Source organism: Pocillopora damicornis, chromosome 5, assembly GCF_964200805.1.
Source record: "Pocillopora damicornis chromosome 5, jaPocDami1.2, whole genome shotgun sequence".
In the NCBI taxonomy this organism is placed as follows: Eukaryota; Metazoa; Cnidaria; class Anthozoa; order Scleractinia; family Pocilloporidae; genus Pocillopora; species Pocillopora damicornis.
Genome location: NC_142674.1, coordinates 15,029,801 through 15,050,342, shown reverse-complemented (window position 1 = coordinate 15,050,342; position 20,542 = coordinate 15,029,801). Strand labels below are relative to the sequence as shown.

The window sequence follows — 20,542 nt, the reverse complement described above, 5'->3', positions numbered from 1 at the left end:
ACTGTTTCAGATACAAGACTTGAGGTGTACATTGCAACTATTCAACTCTAAAGTTCAAACTTTTATTTTCTTTTTTTCTTTAAAGGTTGAAGGTATCTTAGATATATAAACAAGCTGCTCGAAAAACTAATGTTTGATGAGCTGAAGCACTGGGCTGGAACTCAAGGTACAGTACTCTAAACATTTGAAATATAATACTGTTGTATTTGCTGAATTTGTCTTATTCCTTTTATACAATTAAATTAAATTGCTCTCCATGTATTGGTGGTTTCCTTCCTGGTGTAAAGCAGATTGCAAATGTTGCAGCTTTGCCTGGAATTGTTGGTGTAAAAATGATCATAACTTTTTCTTGTTGAAATTACAACTCAGTTTAATTGAAACTTGTTCAATCCTGGGCCCAGTTGTTCGAAGGCTGATAAGTGCTAACCCAGGGTTAAATTTTTAATTAGGGTATGTTTAATCCTTGGCTTAGAAGCCTTTTTAAAATAATTTACTATAGTTTTTTTTAGGGCATCCAATCATCAAATTGCAGACTAAAGGAATTGTACATGTAGACTGAATTTCATTTGAAAGCTTTCAGATATGAAATCAGATTTCATGCTGACCATTAGTTATCTAAATCCAGCTTTTAACAAACTGACCCTGTTCTTTTGGGAAGCAGAGAAAATATAAAGTGGAGATGACAGAAGAGTTTCTTGTTATACAGTTTGTGTTTCCAGAGTATTTTTACACAAAGATTTCACTTAAAGTGGTGCCAAATAGAGCATCCAGTTATCCAGTTAGATCCAGTTATCCCATTATTTTAGAATGTGTGTTTGCTGAACTTTCTCTGTGATAAAATTTTGTTTCCTTCTTAATACATTGAGGAAATTCTGAAATTGTATACATAGAATACTTATATCCCAATATCCTTCTCAGGGAAAATGCACATATTTTTTCCACGCTAATGAAGTCTTGAAAAAGTACTTTCAGAAACAATATCATTCATCTCTAGATGAATTTGTCATCTCTGAAACAACTTGTCATCTCATCAATCAGACTTTATGAATGACAATATACCCCCAGCCAGAGCAAGTTTTAATCACTTCTCTTTTGTTGAAAAGTCCTTAATTTTGATAACACACCAAAACAATATTACCAAACAACAATAACAAAAGAGGCTAAGTATCTCCTTTTCTATTCTGAAATGTTGATTTGTATTTTTTCGCTTGGCCCTTAGAGATCAGTTGGACTACCAGATGTTCATTCTGGCTATGGATTTGCTATTGGTAAGTTACAATTTACACATTTGTGATAAATAAGGCAACATTTTATCCTGAATATGTTTGTGGATTGTAGTTGTTTGAAGTAGGATGTCATGTTAAAAAAATTATTCTTATTAAGTTATTTGTCAACAATGTAGTTTCCTTGTCATAACTCAAAGTAAGTGCACTATGATGAAGCTTATAGTTTTTTTTCAAACTGATAATGTGCTTAAAATGACTTTGGTTGGACATGGTGATGAATTCACTTTCTGAATGCAGTATAATCGTTTGTCTCGCCATTAATTTACTTTGGATGTGGATCGTGACTTTTTGACTGCATATTGTGTCTTCTTTGTGTTATAAGGTCAGTAGATAAGCATGACCTTATGAAACTCTCTGTTTGGCTGTGATTGGCTGGAATCCCACACAGGCTTTGATTGGCACACTCTGACCAAATGTTCCTTTGGAGTCCACTGTTGCAAAATTATTATGTTTTTGTGTTTCTTCTGGTCAGCATCCATGTTTCTGGAATGTCTACCTCAATGTCCAATTTATGTTGTAACAGGCAAGGTCTTGTGTGGATAGCCTCTTTTATCCTGGGTGTATAATAATAGCATCACAATCAATGTACTCTACTTCAGTCCACAGCAGGCGGTTTCCAGGTGTCTTCTGAAACTGCAGAGGCCTTTGTCTTAGCATTTCGTTTCTCTATATGCTATATAACTCGTTTAACCTTACTTGCATAGGTTTTCCTGTTCCACTGATGTAAACTTTGCCTCACTCTCAGGGAATCTTTTCAACCAGGGGCTCTTGTTTTAAAGATGCTGTGCCATGGATGGGGAGTGACCTGTTACTATTTGTAACATCAGTGAAGTGAATGGAATGCTTCAGTTCTTCAAATGCTGTAGCAAGCAAGATTGTGAATGTGTTATATACAGAGCGTTCCCAGATCCTTCGCTGGTAGAATGAAAAGGTTATTGATTGCTCCTATATCTCTCTGTGCGGAGATTAGCAATAACAGCAGAGACCATACTCCCCATGGCTGAGCCTTCTGTCTTTCAGAAACTGGTCCAAGGAGTATGAGGTTTGAAGGGTCTGCGATCTGACAAATGATTATACTTCGTATTAAGCGCTAGTGTCATTATCAAATGATCATTTAATCACGGCGTCTAATGTGTTCAGTTTAAATGATATTGGAATACCTCCGATTTTCCAAGGACATGTTATTTATTTACCTCTTAGTTCAACCAAAAGTGGATATTTCTGGAGAAAGCAATGTCATCATGGAAGGAAACAGTATGAACTTAATGCATAAAGTTGTGGTGGGTCAGCCTGAACCACAGATCACATGGCTCAAGAATAATACATTGTAAGGACAGAGTTTGTCTCTCTTCTTTTCTGAGATAACAAAGGAGGACGAAGGGCGGTACACTTGTAAGGCAGAGAATGCAGCAGGCTTTTCCACCAAAGACATTGACATTTCTGTAAAAGGTGTGTTTGTAAAGCTCACAACTATATTATAAATCAATCGTGCATTTGATATGTCTACCGAGTGCGAATAAATAGTCAGTGGGCCTGACCTATGTCACAGGGAAGAATATCTCTTTCCTCGTCTGGTAAGGCCATCCTCAACTCATGGTATGCCTCGTCTGAAATCAAACCTTTATCTTTCGCATTAATTACATGCTGCGTCGTCCGACAAATGGAGTTTTCTTTCTCGTCACCAGAATCGTGTCCAAGTGGAATTACAACTTCACGTCCTTGTAGAGTGAACTTAATCTGAAGAAGAAGACGGGGGTTTCCCTTTAACATTTGTTTTCATATGAACATAGCTAGATAGATAGATTGATCGCCACATAGATGTATGATTTTTTTTCGCGACTTTGCTGTTGGTCAATGTCTCAGTTCTATTTTTTACGAAAAAGTAAAATTGTTACGTACCTCGATGGCCTCAAACTCCTCCAGTCCTTCCACCGATTGAGCCACTCGTTTCCTGACTCGTCTTTTCTTATTATTTCTGGCTGCCAGTGTTAATTGCCAGAAGTCCATTTTGGTGTTGTAGAAAACATTTCCAGTCTCTGTAATTCTTTGCTTTAGCAGCATTCCTTCAGCATTTGCTTGTGGAAGCTGAGCTACGACTTCATTCAGTTGAGTTGCAAAGGAGTTGTGCTGAATTCTCAAATCGTGGTTCTCTTCCCATAAACCTCTGTAAGAGATGGCTGTGTCTGTGCCAGTGCGCAACTCTGTGCCCGGTTGTGTTGAAAATGAGTTAGAAAACTCCCATCGCTGACGGACTTAACCTTAAATTTCGACGTTACTTAGCGAGTATCAGTCCGCATTACACCCGGAAGTTTTTTCTAGTTACCATCATTTTGTGTCTAGTGTTCATTCATGGATAGCTTAAACAAAGCCATTGCTTTTAATAGAATGCTCTTTTGTTGTCTTCATCAAATGAAACAGAAAAGAAATAAGAAACAAAAACCCACCCACACATAAGATCGCCCTTAAGTCTGAAAAATACTTGAAGAGCGAGTTTATTTTTAGAACCAAACATCATAATCTTGAAAACGTATCAAAGCAATTGGAGAGACGAGCGCGAACTGAGATCGCTTGGAACTTATCAATGGATCATTTTCATCAGGGAGGTGAGAAAATAACCAACTATTGTTTTAATCGTTTCTCATGAATCGGCCGCGTGTATTATGAGAATTGATTGATATCAAGGGGATTGCTGCTTTTTTTTTGCGCTAAGTGCTTATGCCATTAAATAACTAATTCGCCCGCGGTTTAAATACTTTGTAAGCATTTGCGTTGTCATTAGATGGTTTCTTTTTTAGTTTCCTTTCAAAATTCTCTATTGTCGAAACCAATGTGTCGACATCGATGGGAATAAATGCGAGTAAAGTGCATTCATATGTTCCGACCTGCATTCGAGAATAAGCCGTAACGTATTAAAGATCGTCGGTGGAAAATGTCGTTTGAGATCAGGAGAGTGAAAAGACAATAGACTTCTTATCTTGTCTTACAAATCTTACCGTCTGGATAATCAGATGCTATGTTCACGGTACATAAAACGTTTAGTGGCGTTCAGTCATTCATCTCTCAAAGAATTCAAATTCATCTCGGTTTTTGTTTTTTGTTTGTTCGTTTTCTCAGAGGATGAAAAACTTCGTCAATATCAGTGCGCAACAAACGCAAACCAAGACCCTGTTCTAAAGCCGCGGCTACACGAGCGATTTCTTGCTTGCGATGGTGATGCGATTTTTTCTTAAAATTGTCGCGTCGCTAACGCGCGGTGGTGGCTAAACGGGTGACAAAGTCAGTGATCTTGTCACGAAAAGTTCAACTCATTGAATTTCTTGCGATTTTTTTCGGCGGTGTATTAGCAGTCGCCATCGCAGCACTTGCGCGAGGGTGGCTACACGGGTAATTTGCACCGCGCGCTCGCATCACCATCATAAGTAAAAAAATCGCTCGTGTAGCCGCGGCTTAACAATGTGAGATCTGAAACCGGGCTGCCTGTCAATTTCACGGAATGAGTTTAATTCAAACAAGTGTCACTCGTGACCATTCACACTGATTTAAATTTCATTTGGTTTCATCACTCTTTGTCAGTCTCTCATGATCAGTTGCGACATTCTGTGTCTTGACCGACCCTCCCTGAGTAGCAAGTGACCTTAAACAAAAAGTAACTCTTCCTCCCCAGGATAAGATTTGACATAAACGCGCTTTCGCCGGATATCCAAATTTCGCGCTCGTGCAGTAATCGGCTATGTTTGAATTTACCTCGTGAATTTCGCTATTGTAATGGCAGCGAGTTTGAATTTCCCTCGTCAATTAATAAGCCATTGTTCGGCTCCAAAAGTATTGTTTCAAGATATCCTTTTATGGCCATATTTGAGACACTAAACAAAGGGCATTGTCTTTGAATTTGATCAGCTTTTCTTGATACGCTGCAGATTAATGAACTTATTCTTTGACGATTATAGACTGAACTATCGCAGACCAATTTTCCGTCGCTTTCGTCTTCTCGCCGGCTTGTGGATATCGAAACCATTGTGGTCACTTAAAGAGACCTATGAAAAATAGTGAGCTTATATATACTATAGTTGCTTTCCTGTGCAAAACGCGTCTTAAGGTTCTGCTATTGCTTTTACTTTGCAGTTGTTTGAAAATAGGAAATAACCAGGTACAGAAAATAAAGGAGTCATAAGGTTGAAGTACTAGTTTAATTAATGATAAAAAAAAAATAATAAAATAAATAAATGCTCAAGGAGGAGAGGGAAGGGGCTGTTAACCTCTTCACCCCTCCCAAGGAGCTATTTCATGCTCCTATAGAAATAATACACCGATGTCAATTCCACTTGCGTACAACAAAACCAACATGTCAGCGTTGCTTCTCAGGTGACATAATAATTTCAGCTCTAATTTTATTGTTAAATTTGTCTATTAAAAAGACTTTTCAGTAGTTAATGAATTATTTGATGAGCTATTTGGTCAAGGGCGAACTCAAGTACAGTGGGCGCTAATGAGCTATTTAGTGGGTCGTGTCATCTGCATACAGCTGTAACGTAGAAGACAAAGATCATTAGCAAAGACGTTGAAAAGCATCGCTTTATAACCTTCCTTGTTGGACTCAAAAGCGCATGGGCAAATAATGCTACACCATCCTGTTGCACCATAGTTAGTAGCTACTAACTATGGTTGCTTTTAACAATCTGGGTCAAAACAGTTTTGAGGTTGTGTTGTGGACTACATAGGTTTTCAGTAGAGTTAACGACAGATAATAAAAAATGGGGTCAAAATCATTAGATGAGTCAATCGGTACTTCATAATTTGTTTTGAAAAGAACGGCGCCATTCATTAGTTAACTTAGAATTAACTTACAGATAACTAACAGCTAACTAACAGTTAACTAACAGTTCACGTGTATTTCAATTAACAATACTCCAGAGAGCTTAAAAGACTCGTACAACATTATAATCTGATAGCTGATAATTGCAAACAATCTAATTGTGACCGCATTAATTAACTCTTTCGTTGCAGCCGGTGATGCCCTCATCAACTCTCCATAGTGTTTACCATACTTTCCTCATAATGTTTGTTCGGGGAATTTGGTATTAAATCTTAGTTGCAATTTGTTTCCATTTCCGCTACTTTTCGGCTTGATAATAAGTTAACACCGCAAGCTGGCAATAATTGCCCATTGATTACTTCTGTGAGCGGGTGGATCAGTCGAATTTTTGGTTTGCTCGTAGCCTGTAAGACGATGTTTTCCGCCTGAATGCCACTACCCGTTCGATTGGCTGAGTGCAACAATACCTAGCAACCAAGCCCAACTGCTGTCAGTTGTCATTGCAATTTACAGCGAATCGTGAGTTTCGTCTTGCAGTGCGTTTGTCATTTGATGATCAATTCTCACACCCTGATAGCAAAGTTGGAACCATGGAAACTTTTTCTGTCGCTTTTGTTGCTCTAGTGACTTTGTGCAGTGCATCATCTGGTGAGTTTATCTTCCTGAATTTTCCTATTTTAAAAAAGAATTTCCGTTGACATCTTCTAGCTCCTTATATTCGGCTCAAATGCATAGATGTTGAGTCACTGCGGAACTATTACACCAAGATCAGCTAAGATCACGGCTTTTTGGGAGCGCACAGATTCAAACGGATTTGATAGATGAAAGTAAAAGCGAAAAAACGAGATGTGCCTTCAGAATGTACGAAGTTGATATAAAATGGAGACGTCAATTTGTTTTCAATTTACTTAACCACGTTGGGACCCGAGCATAAAATTCGCCGCCTCCTTACTTGGAATTCCGTGAGTGACTTGCCCTTTAAAACTTTCTTGGAAAAATTTCTCTTCCGCGTTTCAAATTAAGGTCCGATCAAGTTGAAACTGCAAACCCACCCGGGATTTAAAATCAGTAAAAAACGAATAGAAAGATCACATAGAAGCAGATTGAAAGTTATCAAAGTTCACGCGATGAAAGTGTTATAATTTTGTTGTTCGTTGATGTGTTTCTTGCATTTATTTATTTATTCATTCAATCGTCTTTTGAGCTACCGAGTCCGCGAAGCATGTTATCAACTGTTCAAGTTAAGTATAACATAACAAGTTTCGTAATTCAAAACGTATATGAAGGTGTTCTGTGCACCCCAAAAAAGTAGATGCCAACTCAATGCTTGATATCATTTGCCATGTTTAATGTGAAATGAGCTGTATTCCGCAAATACCTCTTTTAAGCGAACGCAGATCTCAAACTGGAGTCCTTTTGAGAGAGAAAGGGGTTTGTAAGAGATTATTCTATTGTTTTACCAGTATTAATCGTGTTCAATTCGACTCTCCAATGTTCAACAACATCAGAGTGCCAGATTTCTCTCACGTATTCTTGTATACGATATCAGTTGAACAGAAAGGTGTGCAGTACGTCTATGGGCTAGTTATTGGTGTTTAAACACAAAATAGCTTGGTTATCAAAGACTCCTGCAAGACAGCTTAAGCACTTGATGAAACAAAACCTACTGTTTTACGTTGCACCAGTCAATTAGTAGTGTTGTGTTATACCTCCCAGCTGTAAAATGGAACAAAATGGCTCGGTGATCAAAGGTTCCTGCCAGTAAGCAAGTTGAATTGTATTAGAAAAGAGAGACTTAGAGTTATTTAGCACTTAACAAATTGGCTTATTCGTGCATTGAATTATGTTTGAAAAGGGAGCTTAAGGACTTAATTCCTGCAACTCATCACAAGTATGTTTTGAATTGTATTAGATAAGAGAGCTTTTAGAGTTATTAGGCACTTACTTAATGGCCCTAAGGGAAACGAAGCTTACTTTCTGCCGTCGGGCCACTCAATAAATGTTTTGTTAACCCTTAAAAACTTAAAAAAGGGAACAAAATGGCCTGGCGATCAAATGCTCCTGCAAGCGAACTCTAGGATGTACTGAATTTTATTTTAAAAGAGAGCTTTTAGGGTTTCAAGCACTTTTAAAAACGACAGACCAGTGTGTTTGCGAATGCTCTCAACTAACCCAAAAAAAAAATCTTTGACGACGAAAAGCCCCCTGCAAGCCAACTCAAAGATGTCTTGAGTTTTATTTGAAAAGAGGGCTTTTAAGGCCTTTAAGGCTGTTAATGACAGGCCCTGTGGATAACAATAGTCAACGATACCTCTTTACTCAAAAACATGACAAACTATATACAAATTACGTCTTAATTGCAAAATTAATATTATTTGTTTATGAAGGCGGGCCGGCGAACAAATGCGCCACGGTTTCGAGGTGCAGGACCTGATCAGGTGCTAGTCGAAGGTTCAAGTTATTTTTGGTACAAGTAATTAATGAGTTTTGACCCATGGTACGAGACAAATCCTCGTGCAATTAGAAAACGTATGTGATTTGGCAAGTACCACAAACTGACTTGTTGACCCTGCATTTTACTTCGAATTTTACTCGGTGATAAAATTATGCAAGAGAAGTGACAAATTTTTGAAAAGGAAGCTTGTCTTCGCAATTAAGTAGACATGAATATCTACAATGGAGCGATGGCTCCTTATCTCTTAACAGATCACATGTCCTCAATCGATTTGCAAACAAAAACTACTGCATGTTGCCCGTAAACTGTTTACCAGTAAAAAAATCCAGCGAGATGAAAAATAAACTAACGTCTTTGAAGTTCTGGAAGCAATGTGCACGAATCCAAATTAAAGCTTCTATTTTCTCTCGTAGATCCGGAATCGAGGGTGCTTTTATGCAAGAGTAAAACACAAAACTGGAAAATCTTATTGTTAAGACAAACATTGCATTGTTGTTAGTAAAGGAACAAAATTCCTTTCATTAAACAATTATTCGCCGAAGGTGAAGTGAATATTATTCGCAAATATTCACTGAGTCTGAGGCGAGTAGTTGTTTTAGTATAATCGCTTAGGTGCTTTCCAATTCTGTTGTAAATATGCGTTTTGAGTTTTAATTGTTTCGATTACTCAATAAACATTAGATTAAACAGAGATAAAAAGTTTCAATTGATTTGATGATTTTTGTGAAATAAGAGAGACTTAGAATCTGACCTTCTGTTACGCTACTTGACAGCATTCGCAATAAAGTGCGACGTATGCAGCAACTTACCACCCGAAACTGGATATACAGGTAAATCCTGCATTGAACCAGAAGTCTTGGAGTGTCCTGTAGGTTATAATAGATGCATGACCATCGACATTAAAGCAATGTTCCCTGACATTGGTCCGTTTGATATGAAATTGAAAAACTGCTCCATCAGCGCCTTAATGTGTGCACCGGACGGGCCAGAAAACAGTAAGTAAAATATTTGAGTAAAAGTTTCGTTTCCGGGAATGTTTTGGATTTGCTTCATCTCGCTCTATGCTTGGTCCAAAAAAAAAATTACGCCATCCTCTCATCCAATCAGATTCAAAAGCAAAAAAAAAACGTGACTGACGTTTTCCCTTGCTTTGGACAGCTTGCTGTCAGCTTGCTCTCATTTTGATTAGCTGTCATGATTAATTTGGTTTTGGTCTACGAAAATCAATCGAAATTCGCTCTAAAATGATCCTTCTGATGATAATTAGAAGCCTGGGAAATGCTCACAATCAAAACACAAACAAAAAAACAAGACATGAAAAACAACAAGAGCAAAGACGACTTCAACGTGTTTTGAATCTGATACTTTACGATGCCCATAAAGACTGGTTGGCTTGAATCTCAAGGTATTTTAAGAAGCTGACAGTTAGTCTTAGTCCCCCAAGATTGACTGGCATCTAAGTTCTCCTAACAGTATTACTGCTAAGTCAAACATTTAGGTTAAGAGAGCACAGAAAATGATCGCCAATTAAAGAAGCTCTAGATTGTCATGCAGATTCTCCTAACATGGGGAAAGCATATGAGTATACGCCTGGTGATTTTAGGGTGTAAAGAGGTAATGCAGTGTTTCTGAAAATTGAGAACAAACTTTAACTATCGAGTCTTGGTGTCCCTTATTGGAAAGGGTCACTCGTTCCGAAAAATTGAGGAGAAAAGTATCGAGCATAGGGTGTCCTGTTAGAAAGGAGCTTTTCTCTAGTTCTTATATTTAATTTTTCATCACATTTTCTTCTTTTATAGTCTGTAATCGTAGTACAATTAACATGACGTCTTGTTCAATGGATTGCTGTGAGGGAGACTTTTGCAACAGAGGTGAATCTGGTGGATCTGGGGCTGAAGCCGCTAATCTGTCAGTCTGGCGGCTCCTAGGCTTCGCTGCCATTTTGATGGCTCTGCACCAGAAGTTCATCAGCTGATTTGTAAACCTCTATGTTGTCAATCAAGTCCACTGGAGGTGTTATTTTTAGCTGCAGCCCTGTTCAAGAAGTGAGCAATATCAAAACCCCATGATGTCAGAAGAGGAGGGAAGGAGGAATGTGAGGGAACGGGAAGGGGAGGGAAGTGGGAAAAAATGGTATTTCCCTTTTTTTGAAGTGTAGTATTTTGATAAAAAACCTGAGGTGCCGGTAATTGTTTCAATCTCAGTATCAGGCTAAGGGAATAAATTTGTTAATTTTGATTTTTGAATTTAGAGTTTGGACTCGACGTTATGTTGTGCGGAGCTCATTCTTTCGTGTTCACCACTTTTCACCTTTTTAAACAGACTTAGATTCTTTTCCCACCCATCGTCACTCTCTTACTTATAGCAGTTGTTTGGGTGATATTGACTCTGAATATCCAATGGCCAGAAGCAAATGAATAACTTGTCAAATTTTTCAGCCGTATCAAGTAAATACCATTCAGGGCTTCTTTCCTCATTAGTTTTCTCTATGAAAGAGCTGTCTATCGAGCACCTCAAGAAGCTCAGGTGCAAGGGTCATTAACTACTCGCATTTGCTGATGCAATATAATAAATGGGCTTGAAGCACACCCTGATCGAGGGTTACCCCTGCATTTCGCGAAGAAGCTATGTACTTTTGTCATGCGTTCATACCTTCATCTTTGACTTCACCCCACCCAGTTGAAAAAACGAACCCCTGACTCAAACAGCGTTACGCAATAGAACCAAAAACATGGAAAGAAAAGTTTATTTTGATTTGAACAGATCTCTTAAGACCATGTGAAGGATTTAACCCTTTATATTTATTTGTTTTACTCTACGATTTTCATTAATGTAAAAAATTTAAAAATTGGTGAAGACAAAACAGATTAATGGCGAGGAAACCAAATATAAACCAATTACAAGCTCAGGTTCTCTCAAAATAAATTCAAGATATGTAAACTTAGACCACATACAAAATTAGTTGCTCTAGAATTTTCAACATAACGCTACGCAATCTTATGACCGTGAGTCCTGTAAACACCGATTCCAGTATGATAAATCTATCACACGGGTATCGTAAATGCTAGAAATTCGTTCTTTTTTTGCTTCTGAACGGTCAATTTTGGCCCTTTTTTTGAATAAAGAGACATTTGTAGGTCATTTTTCGTTGCATTTTATTCAGTAATAGCTTCTGGTAACACGCGATTATCTGGTAAGCCCGACAAATTTGCATGTTGCATTTTCATTGATTTGTGTCTGAAATGTTTCAAGTTCTGAGGAAAACCAAAAGAGTAAAGCACTCTTTAAAAATCGGACCAAGAAGAGAAAAAAAAAAAACAGGCGGAATTGTGCCACAAGAAAACACTGCCAAAGTTGTGATGGAAGCTGAAAATGACTTGAACTAAAGTTTTACCGCGAAATGTAAATAAAAGATTTTCTAAAAGATTTTTTTATTTTCTAAAAGTTACGTAAAAGATTTACGTAACTTACAAGATGTCTTGGTTTGTTACATGTTCTCCTCGGCCCATCATGGAGCGAAAGAAGGTCTGCAAACATACACTTTTTGAAACGTTTGAGAAGCTTTTCGAGATTATGACAAACAAGAGCAAGCCCGTGCGAAACGGGATGGAACGAAAAGTGTAACAACGGACTTCTGTGCGAACCCACGAATTGGAAATAAAACATTTTCGTTAAAATTTTGTACATATTGGGATGTCTTTGATCATTTTTACAATCCCACTCAGATCAATGATCTCCTTGGACCATCAGGGAGAATAAAGAAGGTTTGCTAAAATACAATTTTAAAAGAATTTGCGCAGCTTTTTTGGCTCTACATCTCACACAACAACCAAGATCAAGGCCGCGCGAAACAACATGACCTGGTACAAGGTTGGCCAATCCCAGCATTCAGTTGGATGCGAAGTCGCGTTTTAATGTAAGGAAAGTTGACTCGCTTTTCTCGAAATCGGATTATTTTGTGTATGGTTTTTAACCAAGTCTAATCTTACTGATTACTCTAGGTAATATTCAGTCACGGAACTGGGAATTAAATTCAAATGCGTTTACTAAGCTTACAGATTACTCCAGGTAATGTTCAGTCACTGAGCCGGGAATTAAATTCAAACGCGTCTAGCAATGCTATTGATGAAGCAGGTCATAGTTTTAAACATGTTAAAGTTCCCTTTACCGTATCAGTCTTCTTGAAAGGTCAAATTTCACCCCGCAAGCGTCGATGCAACACTTATTTCAAGAGACGTAAAATTAATAGGGGAATGCGAGTTATGACCTCTCCACCAGGATTGGAAAATATCGAGTAGTGAACTGGTTTTATTCCACCTCCATACCAGCAACTAATTTAAGGAACGATTTGAGAGGAAATCATTCAGAAAAAAAAGATACTTGCGGAGGCCATTGTAAAACATGCCTTGCAATTGATGAATACTCTGGCTAACTTATTTATCATCACATTCTTGGAGCTTAACCTATTTCGTGACACAATTTCTTGGTGGGACGGTAATTTGAGAAAGACTTCCCTTGGATAATTTGAATTATATACATTTTCCTAGAGATTGATTTAAAATTCTTTTTAAGGAACATACTGTTATTCCTTTGTTTCTGGCTTATATTTTTGGACCAAAAAATTCGTTAACAAAATCCTTTATTTAAAGCAGTACACGTTTTCACCTAGGATGAAATCAGTTACACTCTAAATCCTTACTAGTAATAAAACTAACATTGGTAACAAACAGTGTATCATATTTTTCTAGAACTAGCGAGCTTTAAGTGGCAAAATTTATGAAATGAAATAGCAAGAGATAGCTGGTCTTAGTTAAATCCCACAATCTTTGGTAGAACTACGGCAGACAAAATGCTGGCGAGGCTCACAGCTGGTCCCAGTACTGCGCCGGATGGTTTAGATGTAGTGGACTGGACCACACTTGCAGTGGACTGGATGCCTTTTTTAGTTGAGCCCTCCCCAGCTGTAGATGGCTTTGAAGTGGACCCTCCAGTATTACACAAGTCGCCTTGGCAACAGTCCATTGTACAGTTGGAGACTAGACCGCCATCACTGAGCATTTTGCACGCTGTTGAATTAAAAAAAAATAGTTTTCAATCAATGTGAAATTACATGAATAACTTAACAACACAGGAGCTTTTCTGGTGTTCTGCATGAAAGCAGATACTTCTTTTAGTAGCTTGGAGATAAATAAGCACTCACAAGGATTTTATCCACAGGATCAAAAGATCGAAAGGAAGTATCTAGCACACCGTTTAACATGGGACTGTAGCTCCGTAACGTTCTTAGGAATGGTCACTGAGATTTTGTCTATACTCCCAAAAGTTAGAAGCACTTATTACAGCATGAAAAATTAGCACGTGACCATAGCAGCACGAACTGAGTAACAGCTTTTACATGAGTAGTTCTCAGTTAGAGATTCAACCACAGAGGTGAGAGTTTAAACGACCTTAAAAATCCCCAAATGCTATTTCCACTCAGCAACATATGAAATAAACTAATTTACAAATATTACCCTTGAAAGGTAGAAACTTAACTGCATGCACAACCCTTGTTTGTTTGTTTCTTTTTTGGCTGCATACACCAAACCTGACTAGCAGGGCATATCACGCATGATATAAACCATGTCTCCTGCTTATCAGCTTTTCCTATAAATAGTGTCATAACAAATCTCCCCTGGCGCTTTCCTCACGGAATTTCATTTTTGCCTTCACGGACTATTTCAGTTTTCATAATTCATCATCTAATTAACAAATAGATTCCAAGTTGCCGTGCGTCTGTTCAGTAATAATGATACGACAATTGAAGACTTAAATATATTATATCGCTTGGATGCACTTGGATGGTAGGCCACAATGGAAATTTTACGAAATTGGAAGGCATAGAAAATGAAGGACTAAGCGCGCAATGATTTGTGTTTGACTAAGATCTTTTAGCAGAAAGAAATACGCGGTGTAATACCGCTAGTAAAATCAAACTAAGACTTTGGTTTAACAAGAACAAAGAAGAATCGTCATGTTATGCGATTTAAGTGAAGATGGAGAGGAAATTCTTTCTAGAGCTTACAATTAAAGTCAGACTGGGGATCACAGGCTGCGCTAACTGAGCAGTTTCTAAGCTCGACGAATTGCGGTGCACCAATGCCGATAGACATGTCATACTTCATCTTCATACATCTGTCGTAAAAAGGAGGACAAATGAGCTTTTTCACATTGTCGAGGTTACAACTAGTTCCGCCAAGAACTTGTGGAAGGTTGTTACATTCGTAACACTGAAGAGACATAGCTGTTGGGTAAAAAGAAATACAAAGGTTAGCATATGATTCTTACGACTCAATACAGAATGTATAAAGGGGTAAGTTTCTAAAGAAACTGTGGTACTGCGTCGGTGGGAGAGTATAGAAGGTAATTAAGTGTTAACAACTGAGTTGAAAACGTAAATTAGCCACCGTAAAGGGTAAAAAAGCTGACGTTTCGAGCGTTAGCCATTCGTCAGAGCGATTGGCTCTGACGAAGGGCTAACACTCAAAACATCAGCTTTTTTACCCTCTACGGTGGCTAATTTACGTTTTCAACTCAGTTGTTAACACTAAATTACCTTTAACACAGAATGTATGTTGGCGATTGATTCATATTATAACAATTGTTAAATATTGGTACGAACTTTAGTTCTCTATTTTGGGAGGACACCTAGCTTTGCACAAGCCTTGTGGTTTCATGAAGGTTTCCTCGCCAAACGCACTGTTGTACATAGCTTAACTTATCATCTTCCTTGTATAACTATTATCCTAGTGTGGCACTCCAAATTCAGTTGTGGTATTCAAACGTATGCGGTACTCAGGCAGAAGGTTCTAACTGCATTAAGCCTCATTGGAATGAAAACAAGCTGACAACAATCGATTATCCACCGCTGCACGCCTGCGGATTATGATTTCTTAACTGTATACGAGTAGGCTTATCCTTGATCTAATTACGTCGGCAGGAGAACGCAACACGTTTGAAGTCCGGTCGATACTGATTTGAAACAGCTGCATTTCAAAGTGTTGTGCTGTTTGCTCTTAACGATAAACCCTCTGCTGAGTTTTTATCCGATGATAATTGCAGTTGAAAAGTAATCCGTTCCGAAATATAATGCTGCATCATAAATTGTGTAAACTTGTAAAACGTGTAAATTGTTAGCTGCAAAAGGATTCTTCGAGGACATGCCCGATCTTGAGAACACGTGCGAATCGGTTTTTCCGCTTTCAGCAAAAGCCCATCGAACTGTTTTTCTAGGAGTTATTTTAAGTTCCTGTTTATTTCCCTCACAAAACAGGAAAATTGAAAGCGAAAAAAGCAAAGGGAATTAAAAGGCTACGTGCATTATTTAAACTTTATGTGCTCCTATTTACCTTGTCAATGGAGTTCATAGGCCACTCACGCAGATCACAACACAACGACTCAGTTAAATTCTAGCGATTCTAGAAGTAACATTTCTTCACTTCTTCTTTGCTCATGGACTTCAATGCTTTTACCAAAATAAAAAAGGAAAACTTAATCGTTGCGATCAACAAAAAGCCCGACGCGTTGTGCTAAAGCTGGAAAAACGATAATCAAAGTTATCCTGTGTCAGGTATGTGTGTGCGAGGCGCATTTAGCTAGTTTCTTGCTTTTCATTTGAGTCTCAAATAAAACAGAAAAAAAAGTTTCCAATTGAAGGTTACAAAGGCTTTATCAAAGCATTAGTAGTATCATAATGCAACTTATAGACAGGAAAGAAACCAGTATACGTTATCCTGCGTAAATTTAGCTCCAATGGCCACGATTTCGTTGAAGACATTTGAAAGTGACTACAAAGATTTCGTTGTTGCGATACATGCATCTTGATTTGACGACACCAAATGAAAAACCAAAGAAAGCAAAGTTAAAGTGTTATGAGGCAATATTCTAGCCTAATTTTTCGGAAGAACAAGTTCAATAAATGTGCAAAGCAGTCAGCTTTCCTGTTTGAGCTGAGGTGACAGTCCTCTGCTCTGAGGATAAAAAAAATGAGACCATTTACTAATTTCAATAACTAATTTGTTATGACATCGATTCCATCGAATAGAATGAAAGATGACTGTACAATTAGCGGACAAACCACTTGCTATGATCTGCTGCTGGCCTTTCAGTCTAAACCATCTGGCTCACTCCGAATTCAATCATGCAAAAGAGAGCGTGGCCTCATCCAACGTTTTCGCAAAAGAGCTGCAGCTAGTAATCAAGACGAGCAAATTTAACAGATGCAATACACTTGCTTGGTTTATTTGCCTGTATTACTGTGATTGGAAAAGGGTTTAGTGTTGAGCTGATCTATTTTCAGATATTGAACCTTTAACTTTCACTAATTTCCTTCATTTTATTTATGGCAACTGCGAACGTCTTATGCATGAAACAAAGATTATGAATCTTACTTACCGGTTGGTATCATAAGAAGAACCATGGAAGCGACAGAGACGAAAAGGAACGGAATAGCCATGACTCATGGACGAGAGAGTTGTAGTAGACCTCTATGGAGGAAACCTGGGTGTGATTTTGCTGTTACTGCAAACAGCCAATTTAAAGGCAAGGCAAGGCAAGGCTGTACTATTTATAACTCAGGCATTTCACGTGACTAGAGTGTACACGCTATCTGTGAGAATTATGCTCTGTGCGTGTCTTATATCGATATCAATGACCCAAGATGAGTTACATGACAGTGCTTTGAGTTGTTCTTCGTAACACGGAAAAAGTACGTGGGAACAGGAGCGTTTGTGGAAGGATGGAGAATATTACAACGGGTAGCATGCAAGTATCAGATTTGAAAAAAATTTGAGGCACACGTCTTTATATTTCGAACTATTAAATTATTTTGCCTCCAAAGCCCAAGAAGGGGTCTCAATAAATTCTTGCGGTAAGATACGAAATCGTAGGAGATGCAACAAGAAATCAAGCGTGAACAGGGCTGGTTATATTTATAGACACGATTAAAGCAAGTTGCGGATGACGATCTTGCTACTTCAATTTACATCCCTCCGTCATCAACTGTTCAGGTTAAAACTAATTTAAGTTATAATTTGACGAGTTGTGAGAATAAGCCATCCTATTCAATGTGAGGACAAGACACGACCGATTTACGCCAACATAACTCCTAATTCAAGCCACCAAGCGAGTTCACAAATATGCACATTCTCGAAGTTTAAAATATCAATACCGTGCTGATCCGGAACTTCCGCTTACACCCAGCTCACTTTTCAAATTTTCCTTTAACCTCTCAACGTAAAACAGAACAACGAAAAGCTTAGACATTTAAAAGAAACAGCTATATTGGACTTATCATTCCTTGTTATGTGCACCGTCGATGGTGCAGGAGTTTTTCCGGCGAAATAAAGTTATGATTTCATACTTCACTGATCATCATCATGCTATCATTTTCATGAGGAGATTTGATGTGTCCATAGATAAAAATGCGTTCTACATTGCATTTCAAATTAAATTAATCTTAGAGCCTTTTTGTTATTGAACTTTAAATGTGATTAAAATGAAAGCTGTTTAGCAATACAGACAGTGAACCCATCGCTAACTGCGAACTGACCTCTCTTGTATCATAGTTAAGCTGGCAATCTTTTATTTATTCAATTATAATGGGTGGCGTTCAAAGATATTCTCGAGATGTTGCTTGGTATCAAACTTCATGGAAAGGCCAAAGGGCGCAGTGTTTGGTTATTGCAGCAAACAAACGAGCAAATTCTCACAACTTCAAAATAAAAAATTTGAATTTACTCACAATTACTTTCCTCGCCGTTTACTTAATGAACAGAGGTAAATCTTCGTACATGAATGAATCGTCGATGAGAGTGAATAATACTTTCCGTTAGATCATTGAATGTTTTTGAAGGAAACATTGCCGTGACAGTCCTTGCCACACTAGTTCCGTTGTTTTTCAAATGTTCTTGCGTTTTTTTTTCTTACGCACTCTCTAATTGACAGGTGTCAGATTGTGACAGATACTTGTAAAATAATGTTTCAAAGTTTGTTTGGAAGCCTTTTAAATCACTTTTATTCTCACGCAAATGAAAATGTTTCGGTGAGGTATCTCTCTTTAATTTGCATCACCTCTATTTTACCTACCTTTTACTCGCTCAAAAATTGTTCATTTTATGAAGGATCTTGCCGTATTTACAGCCCTAAATCATTCGGGATCCTTTCGTTATTTACCGGCTGGGAGCTTTTTTTATTATTTGTGTCATCACGGAACGAGGTTTATATCTAGCGACTCTCCACTTTGTTTGGGAATAATTTTTTTCAACCGAAGGAAAACGTTGAGAAAGGTATTATTATCATATTAGTTGTTTTCTTCCGGTATCCTTCGGATCATTAAAACATTTCATTCGAGGCCTATTAGTTGTTTAACTGAGTTGTTGAATTGTTGATGAGAGCTGTGTATAATCAATTTTCGTTGAGGATCATCATCTGTTTTATTTCAATTCAACCGATTGAATTTACCATGATGCACTTTGGTTAATTACATTGTGGGTTTTTTAGCTCATTTAGGCTGAAAGCAATGGATGAGGTACCTTGGTGGAGCAGATGTTGACGGAAGTTGTATCCGTGGACGGAAGTTGCATTGTAGACCGTGAACAATGATAACCTCAAATCACATTTCTAAACTTCTAAAAATGCAACTTGAATCGAAAAGCCAAAATGTTCACACCTAGGGGACCTTTAGCGGGTTCATTTCAAATCACGCCGTTACCACGCAGAAGAGCATCAGCATCAGAGACAGTCATATTGGCAAGCCACGCATTTGCGTTCGTCTTCATTTGGTATATAGTAATCATTACTCTATCATTGTGCTTGTGCTCGGGAGCTCTTCAACATACAGTGAACACATCAATTATAGCGGCCAAGATGGTCTAAATATTTTTTTTTCGAGCTCCATTATTTCGGTCCGGACTTGAGGCTCGCTCAAACAAAAACAGCAATACCAATCCGGTCAGTACAAAATGCAGACTGCAGACAGCAGACCGGGTACAAAATGCAGACTAAGTATAAAATGTAGACTGTAGACTGGTTACCAAATGCAGACTGAGAATTTATACTGTTTTTTCGTCTGATACGTGATAAAATATCATATTAAAACTTACCGAGCGTCACGCAACCGCTTTTCCGCGATCATCTTTTACGAACATTTGCAGTATTGGGGAAAATTCCATGCCCGTTTCTTGATCACAGACGTTCTGAAAATAATTGCAAGCCTTCCTAGAGTCTTCTCACTTTGCGCGCGAGTTACTTGGTGTGACGTCGGCACAGAATTTACCAACTTAATAAAAGTGGATGTAGATGTAAATGAGATGTCACTATCGAATATTTAACACGCGCAATACTCGAGAAACAATTGACAGCTTTGCACGTGGTCCATACGTTTCATCTTTTTAACCGATATGTGTTCGCTTTGTTGACAAAAATGCGGGCCGAGACCAAAACTGTTCCCTCGACTTGATATATTTTTAACGTTTAGAGGTGTTCGCGCACTGATTTTCACATATGTGCCTTATATTGTTATTGGCTTACATGAGGAACCGGCGAATTTTTATAGGGAAAAGCGAAGCGTTGCATTCGTGACTGGCCATTTGATTACTTTTCTGATAGTTCTATCTCTCATCTGTTTGGGGATTACGCAAATATTGATATGTGAAAATCAGACTATATGGGGGCTTGAAATTCTATTAAGAATAATTGTGGCCGCTTTGTTAAATACCAAATGCAACGACCGCTTTATTAAAAACAAAAGATATCAAGAAACGTGCAAGGAATATTTCAAAATAGTACAAATGATCATGAAAGATGAGGATTATAAATATTTTGCTGCTTGAGCAAAATTTGATGCCTGGTCATGCCCACCCGGCCCACCCTCCGCCCCACAAACACACACACGCGCCAACAAAAAGGACACTGTCTGCCTAATGACCTCTGCCCATCCCACCTCCAGCC

General features: G+C 38.1%; 2 protein-coding genes across 2 annotated transcripts; one reads left to right on the top strand and one right to left on the bottom strand.

Moving 5' to 3' along the window:
- Window positions 1-1,872: 1,872 nt before the first annotated feature.
- Window positions 1,873-11,707, top strand: LOC149045553 (uncharacterized). The gene is made up of 3 exons (XM_089208260.1): window positions 1,873-6,747; window positions 9,328-9,549; window positions 10,354-11,707. Exons 1-3 carry the CDS (start codon window positions 6,690-6,692, stop codon window positions 10,527-10,529), a joined length of 456 nt encoding a protein of 151 aa, XP_089064386.1. The 5' UTR covers window positions 1,873-6,689; the 3' UTR covers window positions 10,530-11,707.
- Window positions 11,708-13,176: 1,469 nt separating this feature from the next.
- LOC149045552 (uncharacterized) lies at window positions 13,177-17,206 on the bottom strand. The gene is made up of 3 exons (XM_089208254.1): window positions 16,988-17,206; window positions 14,619-14,837; window positions 13,177-13,620 (listed from the first exon to the last, which is right to left on the bottom strand). The coding sequence occupies exons 1-3, from the start codon at window positions 17,046-17,048 to the stop codon at window positions 13,361-13,363; spliced, it is 540 nt and encodes a 179-aa protein (XP_089064380.1). The 5' UTR covers window positions 17,049-17,206; the 3' UTR covers window positions 13,177-13,360.
- Between the last annotated feature and the right edge of the window lie 3,336 nt (window positions 17,207-20,542).

What these genes read in the sequence shown, in the direction of transcription:
- LOC149045553 (XM_089208260.1), top strand. Translation starts at nt 6,690, where the DNA reads ATGGAAACTTTTTCTGTCGCTTTTGTTGCTCTAGTGACTTTGTGCAGT. An exon ending in TTTGTGCAGTGCATCATCTG is followed by an intron (nt 6,748 to 9,327) that starts GTGAGTTTATCT and finishes GCTACTTGACAG; the next exon opens with CATTCGCAATAAAGTGCGAC. An exon ending in ACCGGACGGGCCAGAAAACA is followed by an intron (nt 9,550 to 10,353) that starts GTAAGTAAAATA and finishes CTTCTTTTATAG; the next exon opens with TCTGTAATCGTAGTACAATT.
- LOC149045552 (XM_089208254.1), bottom strand. Translation starts at nt 17,048, where the DNA reads ATGGCTATTCCGTTCCTTTTCGTCTCTGTCGCTTCCATGGTTCTTCTT. An exon ending in TCTTCTTATGATACCAACCG is followed by an intron (nt 14,838 to 16,987) that starts GTAAGTAAGATT and finishes TTTACCCAACAG; the next exon opens with CTATGTCTCTTCAGTGTTAC. An exon ending in TCCCCAGTCTGACTTTAATT is followed by an intron (nt 13,621 to 14,618) that starts GTAAGCTCTAGA and finishes TTAATTCAACAG; the next exon opens with CGTGCAAAATGCTCAGTGAT.